At 43.4% G+C, this 25,499-nt stretch overlaps 1 protein-coding gene across 2 annotated transcripts in view; it reads right to left on the reverse strand.

Annotated features, from left to right (window-relative positions):
• Positions 1–8,877: 8,877 nt before the first annotated feature.
• dapk2b (death-associated protein kinase 2b) overlaps positions 8,878–25,499 on the reverse strand; it is a 160,287-nt gene continuing 143,665 nt past the window's right edge. For both annotated transcript variants that reach the window (XM_068015279.1, XM_068015278.1), the window contains 3 exons: positions 17,930–18,019; positions 17,735–17,818; positions 8,878–16,023 (listed from right to left, as the gene is read on the reverse strand). In XM_068015279.1, the coding sequence (XP_067871380.1) occupies positions 15,943–16,023; positions 17,735–17,818; positions 17,930–18,019 (255 nt within the window). In that variant the 3' untranslated portion in view covers positions 8,878–15,942. The remainder of the gene's footprint in view (positions 16,024–17,734; positions 17,819–17,929; positions 18,020–25,499) is intronic.

Raw genomic sequence — 25,499 nt, forward strand, 5'->3', positions numbered from 1 at the left:
TTTCTCTGAGACCCGAGGTTTTTTTTCAGTGCAGTGTTTTATTTCAGTCTCTTGGGATTGGATTAGACAGAAGGTGTGCATCACTTAAACCATGATCCAAGTCACATTTACACCATGACTGTAATGGCAATCATACAACAATGATCAAACAGAGGTAAGAGGTTAAAAACAAAGCATTTGCCAATCAAGGACTGTTAGTTTTGAAACACTTTAGTTGAAAAAGCTAATTAACCCATTGTGGTCTTGGTGCTTTATATTTACTTTTAATAGTTATATTTAATATTTTGTGTTTTTTTAAATTTTGCTTCATGTTTCAATTGAATTGCACATAAATATCATTGTCTCAGCCTGTAGAAAGCCTGGTCAGTCCTTGATACAAGTGGCCACTCAGAAGAATTGTAGTATGGGACTACAATTAAATTAAATGGATAGATTGTTATAGAGTCATTGTTTATTGCTAATTGTCATACACCTCTGCGAAGGCAGATTATAGAAAAGGTTCAGGTTATAAGCAGCAAAGTTCAATTACATCAATCCAAATTTATAACAGGTCATTTGAGGAAGTGACTTGCTCTAGGGGCCTGTATATTTTATCCTATAGCTGACACAAGTAGGTGTGACAGTGATTTGCTGATGATTTTCCCTCAAAATAAGTCTCGTACCTCTGCCCAGTGATTAAATTGAAGTTGGGAACAAAGCTTCCAGGAAAGGATATTCTGGTTAATGTGTTGAAACCCTATTAAGTGCTTTGTAATATCCTTTTTTTTTGTCTTTCAGGGCATTTCCATAATCCAAATAATTTGGGGTATCCCCACGGGAGGGGAATCACCCTCCAGTTACTTTTGTACTAGACAGAAGGGCAGAATGTACCAATGATCACCATTAGCCTTGGGTAGTTTTATGGAGACTGGCAGTGGCTGCATTCAGTGTACAGCCAGATAAAGGGTCGCACTGACAATACCGTACTCATTCAAACGGTTTTATTTCCTTTGGAGTCATGACAAAAGGAAATGCATTAGAATAATATGTAAACTATCAGACTACATTCCAATAATATGAAAACACACTCAATTTCTGAGGACCTGTGAAAGAGAATTTCCCAACAGTTAATGATATGCTAAGCATTCACTATAGATAATCACAATCCAGTTAATGAACAAAGTGGGATAGAGTTTATATTGAACGCTTCCACTCTAAGTGATTGAAGAGTTCCCTGGTATTAAGGTCATATGACTGACAGCGCCAGGCTACTTACTTCTGTTTGTTTGATACAATTCAAGTGCTAAGCCGTTAAGCCCCAGGTATATACAGAGAGTTACACGGAATTATCTGTAAGTGGTTTCATTAACTTCCCATTTCCATTTTGACAACTTCACCCGATTCTTGAAGCGACATGGGCAAAAAATCCCCGAAACATTCGGAGGAATTCATTAAACTGAGTGAAAGAACATAACGACCTCCAAGAATCAGCACAGTAGCGATGATTTTTTTTTTTATTTCCAAAATATACTTTATTCATAAAAATCTGTAAAAATTACATTGCCAAACAGTTTCCAAACAGCACCAAAAAATACAAACATTGCAAGGGAGATCAGTTTCCTTCAATACTGTCATGAGTTTCTTCCCAACCCTTCCGTTTCACAATTGTCATGTCAATTACAGTTTTACATTTACAGCAATTCAGAATATTAACGATACAGTTCGAGGGGTTTCCCATGGATCCAGCCCCTCAGTCTAGCTTGGTGGGGGAACCTTACACTGTGGTCTTTCCCCATTGAGCCTTTGCTGCGGCTGCCCCAAGCTTTAGTGCGTCCCTCAGCACGTAGTCCTGGACCTTGGAATGTGCCAGTCTGCAACATTCGGTGGTGGACAAGTCTTTGCGCTGGAAGACCAGCAAGTTTCGGGCAGACCAAAGGGCGTCTTTCACCGAATTGATAGTCCTCCAGCAGCAGTTGATGTTTGTCTCGGTGTGCGTCCCTGGGAACAGCCCGTAGAGCACAGACTCCTGTGTTACAGAGCTGCTTGGGATGAACCTTGACAAAAACCACTGCATCTCTTTCCACACCTGCTTTGCAAAGGCACATTCCAGGAGGAGGTGGGCGACCGTCTCTTCCCCACCACAGCCAACACGGGGGCACTGTGCGGAGGGGGCGAGACTTCGGGTGTGCATGAAGGATCTGACGGGGAGGGCCCTTCTCACCACCAGCCAAGCCACGTCTTGGTGCTTGTTTGAAAGTTCTGGTGATGAGGCATTCCGCCAAATGACTTTGACGGTCTGCTCGGGGAACCATCCGACAGGATCCACCGTTTCCTTTTCCCGTAGGGCCTTGAGGACATTCCGTGCAGACCACTGCCTGATGGACCGGTGGTCAAAGGTGTTTTTCCGCAGAAACTGCTCCACGAAGGATAGGTGGTACGGCGCCGCCCAACTGCATGGTGCGTTCCGCGGCAATGTGACCAGGCCCATCCTTCGCAACACCGGGGACAGATAGAACCTCAGCACGTAGTGACACTTGGAGTTTGCGTACTGGGGATCTACACATAGCTTGATGCAGCCGCACACGAAGGTGGTCATCAGAATGAGGGCCACGTTGGGTACATTTTTCCCGCCCATGTCCAGAGATTTGAACATCGTGTCCCTTTGGACCCGGTCCATTTTAGATCCCCAGACGAAGCGGAAAATGGCTCGGGTGACTGCCACGGCGCAGGAGTGGGGTATGGGCCAGACCTGCGCCACGTAGAGCAACAACGTGAGCGCCTCGCACCTGATGACCAGGTTCTTACCCACAATGGAGAGAGATCGCTGCCCCCACATGCCCAACTTTTGTCGTACCTTGGCTACTCGCTCCTCCCATGTTTTGGTGCACGCCCCGGCACTTCCGAACCATATCCCCAGCACCTTCAGGTAATCTGACCTGACGGTGAAGGGGACAAAGGATCGGTCAGCCCAGTTCCCAAAGAACATGGCCTCGCTCTTGCCGTGGTTAACTTTGGCTCCCGAGGCCAGTTCGAACTGGTCGCAGATGCTCATCAGTCTGCGCACGGACAGCGGATCCGAGCAGAAGACGGCGACGTCATCCATGTACAGGGAGGTTTTGACCTGAGTGCCTCCGCTGCCTGGGATTGTCACCCCTCTTATGCTCGCATCCTTCCTAATAGACTCAGCAAAGGGTTCAATACAGCAAACAAACAAGACCGGGGAAAGAGGACAGCCCTGTCTGACTCCAGATTTGATCGGGAAACTTTCAGATTCCCACCCGTTGATTGAGACTGCGCTACTGATGTTTGTGTAGAGCAGTTGGATCCAATTGCAGATTCCCTCCCCAAACCCCATTTTGGAACAGTAGCGATGATGACCCAGTAATCTGCTCACTGCAGGATCATTATAAAGATTCAGCTTCCCCCAGCTCATAATCTGAGCCCTGAAGAGACATATCCTGGTCCTGGGGACCAGGGAACCATATTCATATTCATTACATCCACAGATTGCAAATTAACTGTATGTCTTCCGGTGCCAGCTTCCTGAAGGCCATTTTCTCTTTGTGAGTGATGTTCCCATGTTGTGAAATGTTCCACAAATTCTTTTGTCATTACTGAGAACATCAATTCCTCCACATTCACCTCAAAAACAGATTTGACATAATGTAAAATTCAGCCACAGCAAGATGCAAAACTCTTGTTTGGCTGTACATACACAAACCTTATTGCTCAGCTGATGATTTCTCTGTATGCTTTTAACCTTTGGGACCTGGATGTCGGCAGGGAAAATATGGAGTACAATATAACAAAGAGCTGCCAGAAGTCTTGGAGAGTGAGACATTATGGGGGGAATTTTAATGCCCCCGTTCCCAAAACATGTGGGTTTGTATCAGGTCAGATGTTAAAATTTTAAGAATGTCAAACCTGAACCTAATCTGCCTCAAACCCATCCATTTCCGATTTTAATGGAGGCAGGATGAGGGGCAGGCAACCAACCCACTCCCAGGAGGCAGGTCACTCATTTAAATATTTTAATGAGGGTTGCGTGCCTCAGATTTTATCTCCCTTTCCCAGCTTTAATGCTGGCCGGCTGGGTTTCCTGAGTCTGCGGGAACCCAGCTGCTAAAAGGAGTCGAGAACTGCCGCATGGAAGAGGTAAATGTCTTTCCAGCACATTTGTGGGTCAAGAGGAGCAGGCCAAACTTCCTTGTCCCCCAAGAAAGCTTGCTTCCCTCCCATTGATCACTCCAAGTTATGCTGAACCCAACCCCCAAACCCTCAAGATCCCTACCCTTAACAGCAGGAAACCTACCAGCGCCTGAGGTGAGGCCTGTTCTGGAGCGTTCTCTGCCTGACAGGGTGCTCGCTAGTCCTGTTAAAAAAAACCTCACTCCATGGAATTAAAATTTCTGCATTCAGGGAAACCGGGATTATATCTACTCCCCCTTACTTGGAAACACCATGCTAGTAAATATTGGGGCCTTTATGAGGGTGATTTATTGAAGGATCTGGACTATCAGTTGTAATTTTCTTGTTGACCCCTCAGTTCAATTTCCCTCCTCTTTTTTATTTATTTGTTCAAAGGAATACCCCCCTCCCCTCCCATCCACCAAGATGCTGATGGGGATGGGGCATTTGACGATGATAATGCCACTGAATGTTAAGGGATATGGTTAGACTCTCTTATTGGAAATTGGCACTTGTGTGTTGTGAATGTTACTTGCCACTTATCAGGCCAAGCCTGGATGTTGTCCAGATCTTGCTGTATGCAGGAACAGACTGATTCAGTATCTGAATAATTGCAAATGCAGTGTTCAATACCAATCATCAGAAAACACCCCCAGTTCTGGGCAGCTGCAGACAGTTGGGCCTAGGACATTATCCTGAGAAACTACTGCTGGGATGTCCTCGGGCTGAAATGATTGGCTTCCAACAACTACAACCATCTTCCTTTGTGCTAGATATGACTCCAACCAGCGGAGAGTTCCCCCCACCGATTCCCATTGACTTCAATTTTACTAGGACTTCTTGCTTCTACACTTAACAGAAACTTGTATTTATATAGCACCCTTAACATAATAAAACATCCGAAGGCGCTTCACAGGGGCATTATAAAACAAAATATGACACCAAGCCACATGAGAAGATATTGCAAATGACCAAAAGCTTGGTCAAAGAGGTAGGTTTTAACGTGTCTTAAAGGAAGAAAGAGAGGCAGAGAGAGAGACAGGGAAGTTTAGGGAGGAAATTCCAAAGCTTAGGGCCTAGGTAGCTGAAGACACAGTCACCAATGGTGGACGACTATAATCAAGGATGATCAAGAGGCCAGAATTAGAAGAACACAGATATCTCAAGGGTTGTAGGTAGGGCTAGAGGAGATTATAGAGATAGGGAGGGAGTGAGGCCATGGAGGGGCTTGAAAACATGGATGAGAATTTTTAAATCGTGGCGTTGTTTGACTGAAAGCCAATGTAGGTCAGTGAGCACAGAGGTGATGGGTGTATGGGACTTGGAGTAAGGACACAGGCATCAGAGTTTTGAATGGTCTAAAGTTTACAGAGAGTAGAATGTGGGAGGCTGGCCAAGAGTGCATTAGAATAGTCAAGTCCAGAGGTAACAAAGGCATGGATGAGGGTTTCAGCAGCAGATGAGCTGAGGCAGGGGCGCTGTTACGGTGGTGGAAATAGGCGATCTTAATGATGGTGCAGATATGTGGTTGGAAGCTCATCTTGGGTCAAATATGACACGAAGGTTGTGAACAGTCTGGTTCTGCCTCAGACAGTTGCCAGGGTCAAATGCTGCCTTGATGCCAAGGGCAGTCACTCTCACCTCACCTCTGGAATTCAACAGTTTTATTCATGTTTGGACCAAGGCTCTAATGAAATTTGGATCTGAGTGGCTCCAGCAGAACTCAAACTGCATTTGGGAGTAGATTATTGCTGAGTTAAGTGCTGCTTTGTAACACTGAAGAAAACAGCATCCATCACTTTGCTGGTGATTGAGAGTAGACTGATGGGGCAGTAATTGGCCGGATTGGATTTATCCTGCATTTTGTGGACAGAACATACCTTGGCAATTTACCATATTGTCAGTAGATGCCTGTGATGTAGCCATACTGGAACAGCTTGGCTAGGGGCACAGGTAGTTCTGGAGCACAAGTCTTCAGCACTACAGCCGGGATGTTGGCAGGGCTCATAGCCTTTGCTGTATCTAGTGTGTTCAGCAGTTTCATGATATCATGTGGAATGAATTGAATTGGCTGAAGACTGGCACCTGTGATGCTGGGGACCGCAGGAGGAGGCCAAGAAGGATCATGCACTCAGTTCTTCCAGCTGAGGGTGGTTGCAAATGCATCAGCCTCATCTTTTGCACTCATGTGCTCAGTTCTGCCATCACAGAGGATAGGGATGTTTACAGACCCTCCACCCCCGCCTTTGCTAGTTGTTTTAATTGACCACCACCATTTACGACTGGATGTGGTAGGACTGCAGAGCTATATTCTGATCCGCTGGTATGACAACACTTAGCTTTAACTACAGGATTCTGTTTCCACTGTCTAGTATGCATAACCCACCTGATATGGTGGGCTGCCCAAGATCGATGATCTTGGTCTGTGGTCCCTGCTGGGAGTGTCCACATTTAGGGAAGAGTGATGCCAAAGATGGTGAGCCTGTACCCCAATCTCTTCCATGCATTCATCTTCTTTCTCCGCTTCCGAACAGGAAAATAAATGCATTTTCATTGAAAAGTCCATACAGGACTTTGAGCAGAACTGTGTACAAGTCAACACAGAAACCCTAATACAGCCCCTAGAAGTACTACAAAGAACTGTTAACAGGCAAAGAAACACCAACCTTCAGTGAGATGGTCTCCTCAGTGTAGAATTTGTCCCAGGGATACCTTACACTGATATAGAGACAGCAATTATTTGTGATTTAGGGGTTAGTCACACTGTTCAGGTGACATTTAAATGTGGCAAATAGGCCTTAAAGTGAACCATTCATTTTTTGGAGGAGAATACAGATGCATTTTGTTTGTGGAGGATTTGACACTACCTTTAAGAATGCATTTTAGTCTGTTTACTATCCCAATCGGGTTGTAATTCAACGGAAAATCCAGGCCATAGTATCAGTTTGTCTCTTATAATGTGGATCATCATCAATTAGAATCGTCCCTAAGTCATCATGGAATGGTTTTACCGGTTGACATAAGGGAAAAACACTTTGGGGGAAATTTTGACTCTGTACAATTGTCAAACAGGTGATAGCAAAGCGGCAGCTTGTATTACATCTCAGAATTTTTATTTCCATTGAAGTGGAAGGATCATGTTATTTAACATATTCCAAGTCTTTCAACAGTGCAGCACTATATCCTGTTCACAGTTTATAGACAGTACACTGCAGAAGGATGCAGATTTACAACATCGTTTAATTACCATTACCAATTAATATTATTTTGAATCAATAAACTGCACTAATAAAAATAAGTGAGTCTGCACACTGAAATCATTGCATATCTAAGATGTGTTGATCCACATTATATTTTCATAACTTATTGTTTAGTAACTTTGTAACTGAATGCTAATTTGTGAGGATGGCAATATACTTTTGGAATGGCACAGTAAGCAATAAAAAATTCACTTTTACTCAATGTGAAACAGTTCCATACAAGGTCATGGAGAAGAGAACAGGGGATTAGTTTCAGACTGTTCCAGCAAAGAGCTGCTAAAGACACAAAGGGCCGAATGGTCGCCTCCTGTTCAGTAAAGCTTCTATATTTAAATGTTAACAGCTTCTAACCTGTCTGTATTGTGTTTATGGATAAAAACTGATCATTTATGACATGTCTCATTTATTATGTCTTGTAACAGAATGGAAGATTAGGAAGCTGTCTCTTTGGTTAGGTCCTATACTAGAAACTGAGTGGCCTCACTGCTGGAGCTCTGAGTGGGTAGTCGATAGCAGTATAATTCACAGAATTAGCTTGAGATTAAAAAAACACATTCTCTTGCACTAAAAATCAATAATGTGAAACAGAAGTCAATTAGTAACTAAAAAAAATTATAAAGTTTAGAATATGAAAAAGGTAACAAAGGAACTAAAATATTTATTAAAATTCAAATCTACCATAAGTAACATGTAATATGTTGTATATGTGGGAGAAGCATCAGTTACTATACAGCAGAAATCAAATTAAGTTCAAGAAGCATGTAATTATTACTCTTCTTGCTAATATTGGGTTAGGAATTCTTCTGCAGAGACTAAATCAAATTGTGACGTATCCTAACTGAGTTCTCAAGAAACATGTTTGCAATTCTCACTACAAATACCAAATAGAAGAATTCTTCCTGAATGGATTGATGATGTTGCTACATAGAGAAACAAAGGAATTTTTACCCCATTGTGTCACTTCTTATAGTAGGAACGAGAACAAATTTTCATTGTTTAGCCCCTAGAAATTGATATGACAAACCTCAGATGCCAATGCAAAACAAACCACCACAATATAGACTGCCCAACCTGTCAATGCACCCAACAGATTCTCAATTATGTTTTGTAAAGCATCCAATCCAATTCACCTTATGGGAAACTGTAAGTCAGAAACTTAGAATGTACCTCAGACTTTAAAAGAGTCTTTGAATCTCAAATATTTCATGACCATTTCTGCAACAAAACCTGTGGCTTTCTCAGGTTTTACTTATCATGGAGTTCCACTCAGTCAGCTGAGTACTCTTTTACTGGAGTGTTCGCAATCAATTTCCATTAGTAAAAGTCTCCCATTATATACTGGAAAGATTAGTACGTGGTATGAGGGTTTTGTTTTCATAACATTCAGATAAACCACGGCAAGTGAACCTGTATAATCATATCAAATGACAGTCAAAAGTTGTATTCAGCACTTTATTTATAGAAAAATACTGTACAAAATTGCAATCACAGTATTCAGACATACATAGTCCAGTATCTGGATAAGAGAGTTTTAATTAATACAACAAATGAAAAATCCCTGCTCTATATCACAGCTTTGAGTCCATCATCCCAAAATAATCCTGGTTAAATCTAACTCGCTAAACCTCCAATATTTTGAAATTTTAAAAATTGTACATGACATTTCTAAGATTCTCTTTGCTCATCATTTTCAGTTATAGAAACAAATATTGCCATTTGTCAATTAGTACAGCACAGCTTAAACATTCGTACATTTTAACAAATATTAAATTAATTTCATTCCAAATTCCCTATGTTAATTTAGAACATTGCACTGTTAATTACAGAACTGAAGTTTCTGTACAAAAATAACTCTGTTTGGTTAACATTACATCAAAGGCAGCAGCATAACATGCAGTTGCAGCTAGTCAGGGCTCCATATACACAGGGAGGTTCACTTGCTGGTGTGATTATAATCTTTTAACAATCAAAACCACTGCAGTTTAGTGCTCTGTCGTTGTGATATTTGAGATTTCTGTATGTGATCATAAATATTTCTGTTAACACAACTTTCTGGTGGGAAAATATTTTGTCCACATAGTTTTGAGGCTCTCAATAACACCTGGGGATGGTGGTTTGTTTCCTGTAGAAAAACTTCACTGGTGGCAAATAAAATTGACCAGTTAGATCTCCATATCATTCTACCAATGGACGGGCCGAGCTCTCAGCTTGTCCATAATGCGGCATTCACATTCCTGGCCACTTCAGATTTTCCTCAACATGAGGGAACGTTGACAGCCAGAAGCAGAAGATTGCAAAGGCAACATTTGAATAAAGATGCTTGTGCAAATCTCACATGTAAGCAGCTGTTCTTTTGCTCCTGAAACACTGAATCCACCCCTGTAGTATATAAGTGAGGCAAACCAGGAACCCTGGCAGCTGCTTCATAAGCCAGAAGTTGCACAATATAAATGGTGGAATAAAATAAGTTACAAAAACGGTTTAAAGTATGACATGTATAAATTAATCAAAAAGGAAAGTCTTGGTGATACAGCATTACATAGATTCTGGGATGACCTCCTAGTAAGTTACTATGATATAATTTTTTAAGTGGCTTGGAACAGGATGGAAATAAGCCTTTTCCAGTAAGGACGCCTGTTGAAGTTGTTATGAAAACACTTCCAAGATACAGGAGGGGTTTCCAAGATCTGAAACTCCAGTCGCTGCAGATTCCACCATTTCCTGACCTGTGCTCCCTCAGAACGCAGTTCCCCACTGAGAGCACCCAATTGAAACAGTCACCTCCAAAGCGCAACACATTCAGAATCATTGGTAAGGACCAAAAATAACCATTAAACCTTTGAGGACCACACCGTAACATAGCGCAATTAAAAAATACACAAGACTAAAATTTGTATATTAGGTCAAAGAATATTATGAATAAGGATTTTTAAAATTCTTTTATGGGTTGTAGGTGTCGTTGGCAAGGCCAACATTAATTGCCCATCCGTCTTGCCAGCAATGCCCACATCCCATGGACGAATAAAAAAATTTATATGGTGCCTTGCAATTATCTAAATCTACTTTAAAATATTTAGCCTTCAAAATTGACAAAGAATAATTTCTACCTGGGTTATATTACAGCAAAGTAGGCATTGTCAAAACTGGAGAGAACAGGCATACTTTCCTGTGTCACAAAGCAATTGTTCATCAAAATTCATAATTTAAAATGTAATCTATCAGTATTCTTCCTATAGCAAAGTTGATTTGGTGACAGAGCCACCAGTAAACAGGTTGAATCGATCTATCACTTCCACAGGAAGTGGCGAAGCTTCCTAATCTGTAGAAGATTGGGGTTGTCAATCTATGAAGCAAACCCATTTGCAGACATTGCTGTCAGTTTTGAAATTAGGGCATCTGGTAGGAGTTATGCTTTGATGGGTTCCTTCCTTCTAGTTTAGCTTGGGATCAATGGTCGATTGTAGTTTTAGGAACGCCGCAGAAACTGTCTTACTGAATTACCTCTAATCCTAAATGCTAAACTATCAAGTCCCACCTCAGTGACATCATAAACGGCCAAATCGATTTATAATCCATTATTTCCATCCAAGTGCATGCCAACTGATAACCTTTTAAGCTGGTAACAGCATTTCACCCCCTGTATCACCTGAATAGTGTTTCACAAGAAGAAACCAGCCTCTCCCAGAGGGTGAAGGTGCTCAGCATCAACAATCAGATCACGTGCAGGATTGGTCTGGAGTCTGTCGGAGGCAATTACATATTGCCATCTCCCATCATTGGTTTCACATGAATGTGAAGCAGGACATTTTAAGATGAGCTAACGGTTTCTAAGAGTTTCAGTTTCAGCTGTGTTTATTTAGCATTTGTCCCCAAGGAAGTTTTCTTTCTAACATTTTCTTTTGGGCCTCCTTATCTCGAGAGACTTTAGGCACTGCTAAAATGCAACTTTTAAAAAAAAAATTGATTTCATACGAAGGAACATTCTGGGCCATGTGAGGCCATTGTCTTACGCAAAGCTTGGTTTCCTTTAAGACTGGCTGCAGCATTTATTTTTTTCAGGAGAGGATGTTTCCTAGTGGGACTATATTAACTGGCTTTATCTGCAAATTCCTGTCACTGAACTTGCAGAATTGTCATGGTTTGATACATTTGGGCGGCGCAGTGGTTAGCATTGCAGCCTCACAGCTCCAGCGACCCAGGTTCAGTTCTGGGTACTGCCTGTGTGGAGTTTGCAAGTTCTCCCTGTGACCGTGTGGGTTTCCGCCGGGTGCTCCGGTTTCCTCCCACAGCCAAAGACTTGCAGGTTGATAGGTAAATTGGCCGTTGTAAATTGCCCCTAGTGTAGGTAGGAGAATTGAGGGAAGGTGAAGATGTGGTAGGGAATATGGGATTAATGTAGGGTTAGTATAAATGGTTGGCACAGACTCGGTGGGCTGAAGAGCCTGTTTCAGTGCTGTATCTCTCTATGACTCTATAATAGGTAGTGGGATTGGTATGGTAAAAAGTTGTACTAAATTTTAAAAATACAGAGATTTCCACTTTTGGGATATTGCCATAATGCACTATTAGGATTGGATAGGAGTGCATGACAGAGGGTTAGAGTGAGAGTGACAAAGTTGTTTTCAGTTTGTTTACATGCTCTCAGCACAAATCTCTATGTTGTCATGGAGTATCTAGAATGAGAGCCCACACTGTCCATACTACAATAGTCAATATCCATAAGGAGTGATAATAATCAATAAAAGTTCAATAGATTGGAAACCTCAGACTGGAGACAGTGCAATCACTTAAAAGCATAAAACTCAGCCTGTTCCTGCAATCTTTTTCTTGCATGTTACTCTTGGAAAAATGTTATTTGTGCTTAATTATTTTTATTTCAGGTCCATGAAAATAAATTTCAGATGGAATTAAACAGTTATATGGGCTGGAAACTCTGCATAAAAATGGCAGACTGAGAAAGGCCATAGAAATGCTCGAAATGTTCATCTCCTATTGTCATTAATTTCTAGCCTGTTTCTTTAGGATCTAACAACAGAAAATATTTGAAATGCACACAGGCTGATTAGAATGTAAATGAAGAAAAAGGTTAATGGTCTGATTCCTCCTGAAGCTATTTAAAAAAAATTATTTTTACATAAAAGTTAAAAACCAGGTAATCCGCACCTGCCTGTGGGTTGTCTTGGGATTTGAACAAGGGAAAAACCGGGACAGTGAGTTAGCTCTATCTTGTGAATGTAGACTGCACTGTCGGTTGGGATTATTGTAGATGTGCACTGTAACGTTTCAGTTCACAGATTAGCATGATGGGGCTCAGGCCCAAACAGGTCACCCTCCCCCCACCAAAACTTGCCTTGCAAAGGGCTAAAGCTTTACCTATCCTTCACAAAACAAAGGATGCTGTAAGAGATGCTGCTTCAGTCAGCACCTGGCATACCTATGGAAGACAATATGCCTGGCGAAATCAGCATGGGTGGACGTGGGCCCAGCCAGCACACTCCAGGCCTGAAAAAACAGTCTGACTCTAACAGACTCTAAACACGAGTTTTACATTAAAAAAAAAATCAGCTCCCTCTCTCGGGGTCAAGAGGAACATGGCTTGCGTTGGGCAGGCGCATTGTTACAAGTAACCCAGGGGAAATGGATATTAAAAAAATTTAAAAATATTCCTTGATCACTTTTGTTTATTAGTTTCAAAAGCATTGGAGATGGGAGCAAAGGCTGTTTGACTGGGTGATGTGGCTGGAGGCAGGTTGAACCCTCCAGGAAGACGTCCAACCAGAGTTGATAACTCTACCTCTCTCTCACTGAGCTTGCAAAATTTAGGGTATGATCCCATTGTCATCATCAGTGTCACATTCTGAGGATTACAGTCCCTGGAACTGGACTCTAAAGACTTCAATCCAGCTTTGCAATGATTTTTTTCTACTAATAATATCTAACTCTGAGGTAAATTATTTTTGACTTGAAAGGCAGAAAATAGCAAATTCCAAAATGCCAGAAAACTCCAGACTTCAATGAATAAATCACAAATCTTCCACACTCTCAATGCCCTCAGTAAGTTTCAAACTCTCACTACTGCAAACTTTGTAAGCACACCCCATTGTAATGGAAGTGGAATGTTAGGCACAGCTTCAGCTTAAGTTATGGAAAGCCTATATTCCACTGCCTTTCGGTCTAAATCATTTCGACATGTCATCAAGCCTATAATCTGGGCTATTTTTACTAGTTTTTAAACTAGTTTTCCAGGTAGAGAGCGAGCAAGCGAACACACATCAGAACACAAGGCTGCCTTGACTATTTTACTTGACTCTGGAAAGTAGATTTAATTTACTCTGTTGCCAGTTAATTTGTCAAGTCATTGGGGAGCTTAGGGACAATGCTGCCAATCTGGACCTCTAAGCAAATGACACCTTTCAACTCCACCTGTTCCCTCTCCAGTATTTTTTCAAGTCAATGAATTCAGAAACAACTATGAGAAGCTCAGTACTCGCATGTGTGGAAATGTGTTGTACGTACCTATATAACAAGCTCTCTTAGATAATCCTGTAGCCACCCCTCAGCATTTTTGTTGACCTGAACAAGTGGGACACTCAACCTGCTGCTAGTGAGAGTGAACCACATAAAGATGAACAGATTCACCCTATGTCCAGATGCTGTATGTCTTTATCATGACAACATTTTGAGACTGAGTAATTTCTGGGCTCCTCAGGTTAGGGAGGAGACTAAGGATATGACTGTACAGCCTCCAATTCTCCAACAAAGGGATGAACTAGGTTTTCCTTACTTAAACATCCGTCAGCATCTTGGAGTTTCTATACTGAAGTCCAACCTCCTTCCTGTTTGCCTTCTGAAGCCAAGTCAGGAAGTGCAAAACCTCAGCGAACTGCTTCACTGAGCTCAGTTTCCTCGCTCACATCCACTCCATTATGAACATAGTCTATGGGCTTCATCACTTCAAGGCTCAATATTCCCACCCTGCCAGTAAGCTCCTCTCACATCAGCTCCCCACATCCACACTAAGTTGTATATCACCACCCTTTCCAAGCTCCACACTTCATTTACAGTTCACCATCAATAATTCAGGTATTGGAGTATCTGAGAACACTAATTAATCACTTGGCTTTTGCTGACAGACAGTCTATTTACTTCACTGTAAAATAGGTACACGAAAATGCATTTTCCAGATAAGTCACCAAGAAGATTTGGGTGTTGGGATGAAGGTATTATTAACCCTGCAGTACTGCTTCTGTAAACTAACTAGAGGCAGAATTGACAGTTCAAGGCAATTAATTCCAGGCATCAGGCACTAACATTTTGAAGAGTATTACAGTAATTGAAAATTTGGATGAGCAGCCAGCTTACTGTTACATATAGTTAATAGAATTACCCTTACTGATAAAAGGTGCAATAGCTTTGCCTAGATTTTCATTAATCTCCAACAGTGTCCAAACATGCTATGATTTAGAACATGCTTTTAAACATTTTGAAAGTGCCATTCTTTAAAATTCCTGTTGAGGTTATTTACACCAGTAATCGCTTCTCTGTTTACTTCCATTATATATAAAACAGATAATCGTTTCAGATCTCATGCAGTAAGCATTATGTTGTACCATATAAAGTTGCTCATTTCATCAATATTACAGTCTTAAAAAAAGACTAAAATCTAAAGATATCTAAAGCAATGATTACGTAAAAATTAATGTTAGCAGAAACTAGTGATATTCGACGTGGCTCAGGCAGCTCTATGCTTGGACTCCCCTTCAGCAAGGCTCCTTTCAGAAGTTGTTGCTTTACATGTTACTGGACCTCCACTCATCAGCCAGCAGGCTGAACATTCTGGCAGAGCTGTGATTCAGCATTGCTCACCATTCAACAGAAAGCAAGCAAACATTATTACTATCCTACACTAGGGGTTATCCAAGCACCCACACACAAGTGAAACGCCCCAACTAGCAATGTAGGGTGTACAGTTTCAACAGAACTCTTAAAACTACAGTGCCCTCCATTCCTTTAGCTCTCCTCCCCGGCCCTATTCCTCTTTGGCCAAGTGTCTGACCTCCACTCAAACTGCCCAGAGCGGCAGGCCTGAAATGGAGAGCCCATCACATGGTCAGGGGACTGCATCTCACTGTTCTTGCAATGCAATGCATTGGAACAATCACAAGAGTGATATTTAAATAAGACTGGATTGTGACTCTTAAAACCTTAATCAACATATGCAGGTCTAAACATAAAAAAATACAATGAGCTGTAAAAATATATTGCACACTTTTCCTTCCGACGTGCCTTATCAATGAAAACATTACAGTTGGTAGCACAGGCCTACCCATCATTCATCCAATCTGTACATGTATTCAAAGTGGCATTTATCCATTTACTGTGCCTGTCATCAACACAGCCACTGGGAGAAACAACTCTGGTGCAGTTTCAGGTTTTGTTAATTCTAACAGACTGTACAATGATCAACCTGCCGTCGGCTTTGCTCCTCTTTAGTAGAACACTAGCAGACGTCTCTTTATGATGTGCTGCTACGCCTCCTTGGCCTGGATGGTCTTCGTTTCAAACTCACATCTTCATTGTCACTATCACACTGCCTCTAAAAACAGAAAGCATTTATATACTGCCTTTCTAGAGCCTCCGAGCATCCTAAAGCACTTTATGGCCAATTAAGTACTTTTGATTAAAAGCCAATTAAATACTTTTGATTTGTAGTTACTATAGTAATGTAAAAAATGCAGCATCCAATTTTTTATTGCACAGCAAGACCCCATAAACAGCAATGCGATGACCAGAAAAACTGTTTATAATGTTGGTTGAAGGATAAATATTGACCAGGACACCAGGGAGAAATCCTTTGCTCTCCTTCAACATAGTGGCAAAGGATCTTTTTCATTCATCTGAGAAGACAGGGCCTCTGAAAGAATGCACCTTCGACAGTGCAGCACTCCCTCAGTACTGCACTGGGCGTGTCAGCCTAGATTTTGTGATCAAGTCTCTGAAGCGCGACTTGAATCCACAACTTTCTGACTGAGACAAGAGTGCAACCATTGAGCCATAGATCACTGGAGGGAAAAACAAGTACCTTTTTACCCCATAAGGTAAAAATATAAATTCTGTGCTATAAGAGCAGGAGGAGAACTGGATGATGGTGGGGAAATACTGGCTCACACTGGAACGGGAGGGAACAATATGGGGATAAATACAGGCCCTCGCACTGGAACCAGAGTGAATATGGGGATAGATACTGGCCCTCGCACTGGAACCAGAGTGAATATCGGGATAGATACTGGCCCTCGCACTGGAACCAGAGTGAATATCGGGATAGATACTGGCCCTCGCACTGGAACCAGAGTGAATATCGGGATAGATACTGGCCCTCGCACTGGAACCAGAGTGAATATCGGGATAGATACTGGCCCTCGCACTGGAACCAGAGTGAATATCGGGATAGATACTGGCCCTCGCACTGGAACCAGAGTGAATATCGAGATAAATATTGGCCCTCGCACTGAAACCAGAGTGAACAATATTAGGATATATAGGCCCTCGCCTGGAACCAGAGTGAATATTGGGACAGATACTGGTCCCACACTGAACTGGAGTGAACAATACTGGGATAGATACTAGTCCTCACTCTGGAACTAGGGTTCAAATGCACCCAGAATGGTGGAGCGAAATTCTTCTTTGTCTGATAACCTGATAGGGTCTGACATAAATTCGTTGAGACAATCTCAGTATAGATCCTAGTGTGCCTGAGCCCACATTACATTTGACCCTAGTTTGTTAGTAAACTGGCAATATCAGAGGGATGCAGGATGGCTGGTGTGAGAGCTGGGAAAAAAAAAGTTATGGGAGGAGAAAAAGTATGTGTGGTTAATAAGACTGATAGGCATCATAGAGATAAGCAGGAGCAAGGCCATAGAGGGATTTGATGAAAAGGACAATGATCTTCGCTATCACGTGGGGACATACTGAAGTCAGGATGGGGTAGGTGCGCGTGTTGGGACTTTGCATGGGAGAGAAATCTGGCTGGGATATTGGAATAGCTGGTGCATTGTGGAGCTGGCTGGCAGGATAATAGGGAAACCGAGCCTTCACAGGAGCAGCTGTGAAGGGGATGACAGCACGTGCATTCAAATTGGATTGCACTGAAGTAGCTCTAGCAAAATCGCTCACCCACTATTTTAAGAAATGTTCGGGTTATTAATTCTTCAAGGGAAATGTAACCTATAATCTTTGAGGTCGGTACTTAAAAGTCAGCAAACAAACTTGCTGTGAATAAGATCCATTTCTGTAGCTCCACCTACCGAAGCTTCATCTTTCTTTAAATAATCTTTCTTCAGGAAGGATCGAGTCAAATGATTGCAAAATGATACAATCGTATAAGTTAGCTGAAAAGAAATGGGAGATTTATCAGTCACAAAAGAAACTGAAAGGCTGTTTAACAAGAAGTGACAGAAACAATTACTTTAGTACCATTTTGCAGGGTGAATTTCACCTACTTTCCATTTCCTCCTGAGATATAACTTCCGGAAATTTTCCAAATTAACGACAGATTCCCTTCTGACAAGAGCTTGACATTTATTCAATGGCTGAAAGAAATCATGAATCACTTTTAAAAGCAATGACAGAACAATATAGATATTGAAACCCATGTTCATAAGATGTTCACTATGCAGCATCCAATAGGCTTCCTGATTCTAGAACCAGATTTTCTGAGCTGGATGTGTGAAACAGCTTTGAAAGTTCATAGTAACTTGAGAAGTTTTAAATTCTTTATCAATGATTTCAATGGTGTGTCACTCAAAATGCAGATTAACCATTCCATGATGAAAACAGAACTTCATATTGGAACAAACGCTACTAACTTAATGTACATGCCAGATTGTATTTGTTTAGTTAAATGGACATAGTTCAGGGTTCCCCACTAGCTTAGTGGATAGACATACCTTGTGCGATCAGGGTGATGGCAGATATGTTTTTTTTTTGTGCTGAGTTAACTGGTCTCACCTGAGGTGGCAATGACAGAACTACAGTGAGTCTTAGTACGATTAGGTCTTGGAGAGGAATATTGGCTGGGCTTCCTGCACCTGTTCACTTTCCATTGTCCTCTACTGGAAAGCGCTTGTACACAGACATGGGGCAAAGGCAGGATTGGGTTCAGTTGTAATGCCCCTCATAGTGAAATAGGCCACTGATAACCAATTTGCTTGGCTCACCTACGAAGATGTTAGAGTGTATGAGCACCTGTACAACCACAAACCAGCACTCACAGGAAAGGATGTGAAAAGATTGGCAAAAAAAAAAAAATCACCGTCAGCCCTGCAACACTCAGATCTCTGCGCTCCTCCAATTCTGGCTACTTGCTCATCTTCAATTTTCATCACTCCACCATTGGTGGCTGTGCCATCAGCCCTAAACTCTGGAATTCCCTCCCTAATTCTCTCTACCTCTCTTGCTCCTCCTTTAAGACACTCCTTAAAGCATACCTCTTTGACCAAGCTTATCGCCACCTGACCTAATATTTCTTTATGTGGCTCGGTAGCAAATTTTGTCTGATAATGCTCTCATGAAATGCCTGGAGACATTTTATTATGTTAAAGGTGCTATATAAATGCAAGGAGATGTTGCTCTTGTAGTGATGCTAACTTCTGCGGCTGGTGAGAAAAACCTTTCACAACAGGAGTGTTGCTATGTTTTTACTAGTATACTAGTGCAGAAGTTGCTGTTTGAGCCAAGTGTTTGTAGGCAGCATTGAAGCCTTTAGGCGATAACAGTACTTTTAACATTCGAGACAGATGTGTTTTCTATCACAAAACCAATCAAACCTTCCTGTTGAACTATTTCACTTTTCACCGCTTTATAAAACAATCACGAATTAAGTAAAACAGTCAGAAGCAGTGGATATTCAGAATGCATCAACGGAACAGGGTTTCTGCGCAATCACAAAAAGGGAAAATAAAACTACAAACAGAAATTTAAAAAAATGAAGTCCAGAAATTAATTATCACCCCTTTGGAAATAGAAAATGATGAGTCAAAACAAAGAAAAGCTTGTGTTTACATTCTCACAATGTCCCAAAGCATATAGACAGCCACTGAAATACTTCTGGAATGTAGTAACTGTTGTAATGTAGGGAATGTGGCAAAAAATTTATGCACAGAAAGATCCCACAAACTGCAATAAATAATTTTTTAGCAATGTTGGTTAAGGGATAAATATTGGCCAGGACACCAGGAGACCTCCCCTGCTCTTCTTTGAAATAGTGCGGAGAAATCTTTCACGTTCACCTGAGGGGGCGGGCAGGGCCTCAGTTTCAAGAAAAGACGGCATCTCCATCAGTGCTGCACACCCTCAGTACTGCACAGCAGTGTCAGTCTGTATTTTTACTCAAGATTCTGGAGTTCTTTTTTATTCGTTCATGGGTTGTAGGCAAGGCCAGCATTTGTTGCCCATCTTTAATTGCCCTCGAGAAGCTGGTGGTGACCCACTTTCTTGAACCACTGCAATCCGAGTAGCGAAGGTATATTCACAGTGATGTTAGGGAGAGAGTTCCAGGATTTAGCCCAGCGATAGATGAAGGATCAGTGATTTACTTCCAAGTCAGGATGGTGTGTGGCTTGGAGGGGAACTTGCAGGAGGTGGTTTCTCGCATGCGTCTGCTGCCCTTGTCCTTCTAGGTGGTAGAGAGCACGGGTTTGGAAGGTGCTGTCGAAGGAGGCTTGGCAAGTTGCTGCAGTGCATCGTGTAGATGGTACACATTGCTGCCATTGTGCATCAGTGATGGAGGGAGTGAATGTTTAAGGAATGGTGTGCCAGTCAAGCAGACTGATTTGTCAAGCCTCCTTCGACAGCACCTTCCAAACCCGTGCTCTCTACCACCTAGAAGGACAAGGGCAGCAGACGCATGTGAAAAACCACCTCCTGCAAGTTCCCCTCCAAGCCACACACCATCCTGACTTGGAAGTAAATCACTGTTCCTTCATCTATTGCTGGAGCTTTATTCATCCAGACAAGTGAGAAGCATTCCATCACACTCCTGGCTTGTGCCTTGTAGGTGGCGGAAAGGCTTTGGGGAGATTTTGTTCAATGGTGACCACCAAGATGTTGATGGTGGTGATTCAGGGATTGTAATGCTATTGAATGTCGAGGGGAGATGGTTAGATTCTTCTTGTTACCACTTACCAGCCCAAGCCTGAATGTTGTCCACGTCTTTCTGCATGTGGGCATGGACTGCTTCATTATCCGTGGAGTTGCAAATGGTACTGACTACTGCGATCATCAGTGAACTTCTCAACTTTTAGCCTTACGTTGCAGTTGAAGATGGTTGGGCCCGAGACCCTACCCTGAGGAATTCCTGCAGTAATGTCCTGGGGCATCGTGTCAGGTATGACTCAACCAGTGGAGACTTCACTCCTCATTCCCAATGACTTCAATTTTACTAGGGCTCTTTCATGCCATATTTGGTTAAATGTTTCCTTGATGACAAGGGCAGTCACTCTCACCTCACTTCTGGAGTTCAGCTCCTTTGTCCACATTTGGACCAAGGCTGTAATGAATGAAAGCAGGACCCTCTGACTCAGAGGCAAGAGTATGCTACCCACTAAACCATGTCTGACACCTTATGCCTACACCTACCCTGTGAAATAAAAACAGAAAATCCTGGAGCTGCATAGCTGGCCCATCAGTATCTAAATGAGAAGTTAGAATATCGTTAGGCTTGCTATAAATGGCACAACTTGGCTTTTGAATGGGCTGTCTGGAAATTTCTACGACATAAATCATACTCAAAAGGGCAGAAATTACAGCCAACAACGTTCACGCACAACTGCTTAAACCTGCCCAGGCTACATTCCATTATCCAAATAGATCAATCTTCAAGGAAAATGTCACAGATGCAGGAAGAAAAAAAATGAAATTTTACTCCTAACAGTTTTACAGGTCTGATAGAGGCATTGGGAGGAATCTTTTGAAGGCGATCCCTGCCAGAACAGCAGGACGATTTTCGTGACAGGACGGCACAGTGGCGCAATGGTTAGCACTGCAGCCTCACAGCTCCAGGGACCCGGGTTCGATTCTGGTTACTGCCTGTGCGGAGTTTGCAAGTTCTCCCTGTGTCTGCGTGGGTTTCCTCCGGTTTCCTCCCACATGCCAAAGACTTGCAGGTTGATAGGTTAATTGGCCATTATAAATTGCCCCTAGTATAGGTAGGTGGCAGGGAAATATATAGGGACCGGTGGGGATGTTATTGGAATATGGGATTCGTGTCGGATTAGTATAAATGGGTGGTTGATGGTCGGCACAGACTCGGTGGGCCGAAGGGCCTGTTTCAGTGCTGTATCTCTAAACTAAACTAAACTAAACAGGAACCTAATTTTCTCGCCTTGCCATTGCTCTTTCCCAGAGTAATGTAATTATCATCCTGCCCCCACATTTCTTGACCATGTGTCTAAACAGTGAAGGATCTCGATTTAAAAGGGACCTTAGCAGGATTCACAATGGCACAGTGATTGCAGCAGGCAATCCAGTGTGAAGCAGCAAAGACCTGCAGAATGGAGGGAAGACATGGAAAGGCTGTCCCATAGTTCACAGACTCATCTGCGGAGGTAATGATTGATGCAGTGAGGGCACAGAGAGAAGTCGTCTTCCCTGAAGACAGCAGGAAGAGGCCAGCCAGCCTCACCCAGCAGGCATGGCTGCATGTCGCAGAGAGGCTGTCAGCAGCTGAGGTGTGATGCTGAGGACCTGGATCCAGTTCCAGAACAGGTTCAAATGACCTCATGAGGTCTGGGAAAGTGAGTGTCCTGCAGCTCTCACCCCCCTCGCATTCTTCTGCACAGCGCTCCTCTGACCGACACACTTTACTGTCAGACATTCCTTTCTCTCCAGCCACCTCCTCAAATCTCCATCTCAACAGACATTTACACTCACCCGCATCCTTTTGCCCTCGCGTAGCCATCCCTCACAGTCAACCTCCTCAAACATACAGGGGTCTTAATGGAAAGCCTGCAACGATGCAAGCACACCTCAACTGAAGCATGCCTGGGAGACGGCGTCGCGGGCTTCTCGGGCAGCCAGGTCTGCGGCTGCAAGCACCAACTGCACATCAGGCTACTCCTCCTCATCATCATCAGCCCTCTTCTCTTCCGACTCAGAGGCAGGTGCTCTCCACCTTCCTCCGCCGCCAGCTACAGTCCTCTCTGTAGTGCCATGTTGTGAAGGGTGCAACAGATCACAACAATCCTGCAGACTCTAACCGGGGCATACTGAAACAGTGCTTCCAGATCTGTCAAGGGAGCGGAACCTCGTTTTGAGTGAGCTAGTGGCTTGCTCTATTGTCGCCTTGGTGGTAAGATGGCTTTGGTTGTACCTCTCCTGTGCCTCCGTGGCAGGGTTCCTCACTGGGATCATCAGCCAGGCTTTGAGTGAGTATCCCTGGGCCCCCAGGAGTCAACTGCTGAGGCTGTCTGGTGGAGAGAACACCTACGGAACTTGAGACTGCCAAAGGATGAAAGAGTCACGGCAGCTCCTTGGATACTCTGCGCATACTTGCATAATCTTCTTGCGGTCATCACCCACCAGCTGCACATTAAGGGAGTGGAAGCCTATATAAAAATAGCCCTGGCTGCTCCTGATGGCACCTTGATTGCCCCATGGGTGCAATCAATCACCTCCTGGACCTGTGAAAATTCAGTGAGAGAGGCAAAGCTGACAGTCCTCTGGGTTCGACAGGCCTCATCCTTCTCCAAGTGAATAAGTTGGAGGCAAATAAGGCATCAGTGACCTGGCTGATGCAGTTGTGGGCTGCAGATTGCAAGACGCTACACACGTCAGCAGCAGATCCCTGGAAGGAGGTAGACATGAATAAGTTGAGGGCTTTGGTCACCTTGACAGCCACAGGCAACAAGTGGCCACCTGCTCCTCTTGGGCAGAGGCCTGCTTCCAAAAGGTTGCAGATGTCTGTCACTATCTGCCGTGTGACGTTGAGCCTTCGGAGGCACTGTTGTTCGGATATGTTGAGGAAGCTGACCCTTGGCCTATCGACCCTGCGCTGGGGGTATCGCCTCCTTCAAGGGGCTGCACCATCCCCTCTGTCCCGTGGAGCCCCGTGTGGCTCTGCTGGAGTTGCTGCCCCTGTCGCTGTTGCTGCTGGGCTGAAGGTTGCTGCATCTTCACCTCAGAGGTCAAAGCAACCGCAGAACTCACAGGAAATAAGCCGAGATCACCCTCCGTGCAATCCGAGGCACTTGATAGTAGTTCCACAAAAGTTGTTCTTCCTTACGAGACTAGTGAATTTCAGCTGCTCCCATCAGTGCAAGCCTTTCACTGTGGCTGACCACAGGTTTGCCAGTTTCAGCTGTTAATATCAGGTCAGTTTCACTGAGTTTCCGCTGTGTACTTGGCTTCTCCAACATGGTGAGGTGCAGACACCGCGTGAAACTTGTGTGCTGTTGGGAAAGAAGGAATCCAGGGATAAAAGGACTCAATTGCCTTTTGAACTTGCTTTCCCACCGAATCCTAGGGTGGGGGAGGGGGGTGGGGGGGGGAGATCCCTTTGCCCCAGGGAAAGACACAAGACATTGAGAGCCCAATTTCAGGGGATTTAACTCCCTACATGCACCGAAGCCCAATTAGTTAGCTGGGAAAATTCTGCCGAAAGTGATGGAAGAGATCTGAAGGATGGGCGGCACAGAACACAAATAGGACAATTTTTAACCCACCAGCCACAAGCTGACAAGATTGAGTGAAACGCTAATTTTACATCCTGCAGATTTTATTCTCCATGGAGATTAATATTTTACAGGCTGTAAAACCAGAATTTCACCCGATCATGCGGGTTTCCTGCCCCAGCAAGTTAGGTTAACAGTACCCTCTAAAACCCTGATGGTGATGCGGAAAACAGTCAAGAGGCCAAGTCTTAGCAAGAGGACTCAACTAAACTATGGTCACTGGGCACTTCATCCTAGATTCTAGTAGCCGGCCTACATCTTCAGCTCAGTTTTCTGTTCCTCCTCTGGGACTTTTCTCTCTACACTGGGCTAGTCCTGATCTGTTCCTGCTGCTCCCAATCCTGCTCTGAATTCCAATTCCATGGTGCTGAAGGAGCTCTACTTTTCTGGTATTTGCCTGCTTTCAGTGACGACTGACTCTGCTCTGCCCGTCCTTCAGATCTCTTCCATCACATTTCGTGGAATTGGTTAAACTTGCTGTTAGCCCAATCCTTCCTTTTTTAAAAAAAAATCTTGGCTCCTCTCTGGCTCTTCTCTCCTTCCCACAATTCAAATCATAGTACCTTGTATTTCTCCTCTTAGATATCTTACCCACTCCCATGAGGAGGAATTGCTTCACTCAGAGGGTGGTGAATCTTAGGAATTCTCTACCCCAGAGGACTGTGGAGCACGTTCAAGATAGAAACTGATAGATTTCTGGATACTAACGACATCAAGGGATATGGGGATAGTGCAGGAAAGTGGCGTTGAGGTAGATGATCAGTCATGACCTAATTGAATGGAGGAAAGGGAGGCGAAGAGACAGAGGTGCTCAAAAGGAGGAAAATGTGCTAGAGGAGTTGGGTGAGAGTCCAGTGAGTTGGTGATAAGGACCACACTGTCACGGCTCGTGGGGGAAATGTAAAGGCAGGGAGTGCCAGCCATCCACGGTGAAAAAGTGAAGCCTGTGGGAAAGATTCTGTACAAGTGCATGGAGATTTTCATGTGTGCAGTTAGCGCAGCACCTTTTCTGATGTTGGAGAGTGGAAAAAGGGCATTGCTATCTATGTAAGCCAGATCAGAGAAGGTAGACCCAGTGCAACTGTTAGTGGCAGCCAATGTACCTCCCCTGGCACAGTGAAGGGATGGCACTGGCATTGGGCAGTCTACACCACACAGTTGCTTCTGATGACACTCCTCAGTTAGACATTGTTCAGTATCAGAATGGAGTTTGCTAATTTAACAGTTTCTGATGTGCACATTGATTTCTATCTGAGCCTAAAGTAGGAGTGCTTTTACCTAAAAGGAATTTTAACTGATGTTTTATTTATTTATTTAGAGATACAGCACTGAAACAGGCCCT

Source organism: Heterodontus francisci, chromosome 35 (assembly GCF_036365525.1).
Source record: "Heterodontus francisci isolate sHetFra1 chromosome 35, sHetFra1.hap1, whole genome shotgun sequence".
Taxonomy (NCBI): domain Eukaryota; kingdom Metazoa; phylum Chordata; class Chondrichthyes; order Heterodontiformes; family Heterodontidae; genus Heterodontus; species Heterodontus francisci.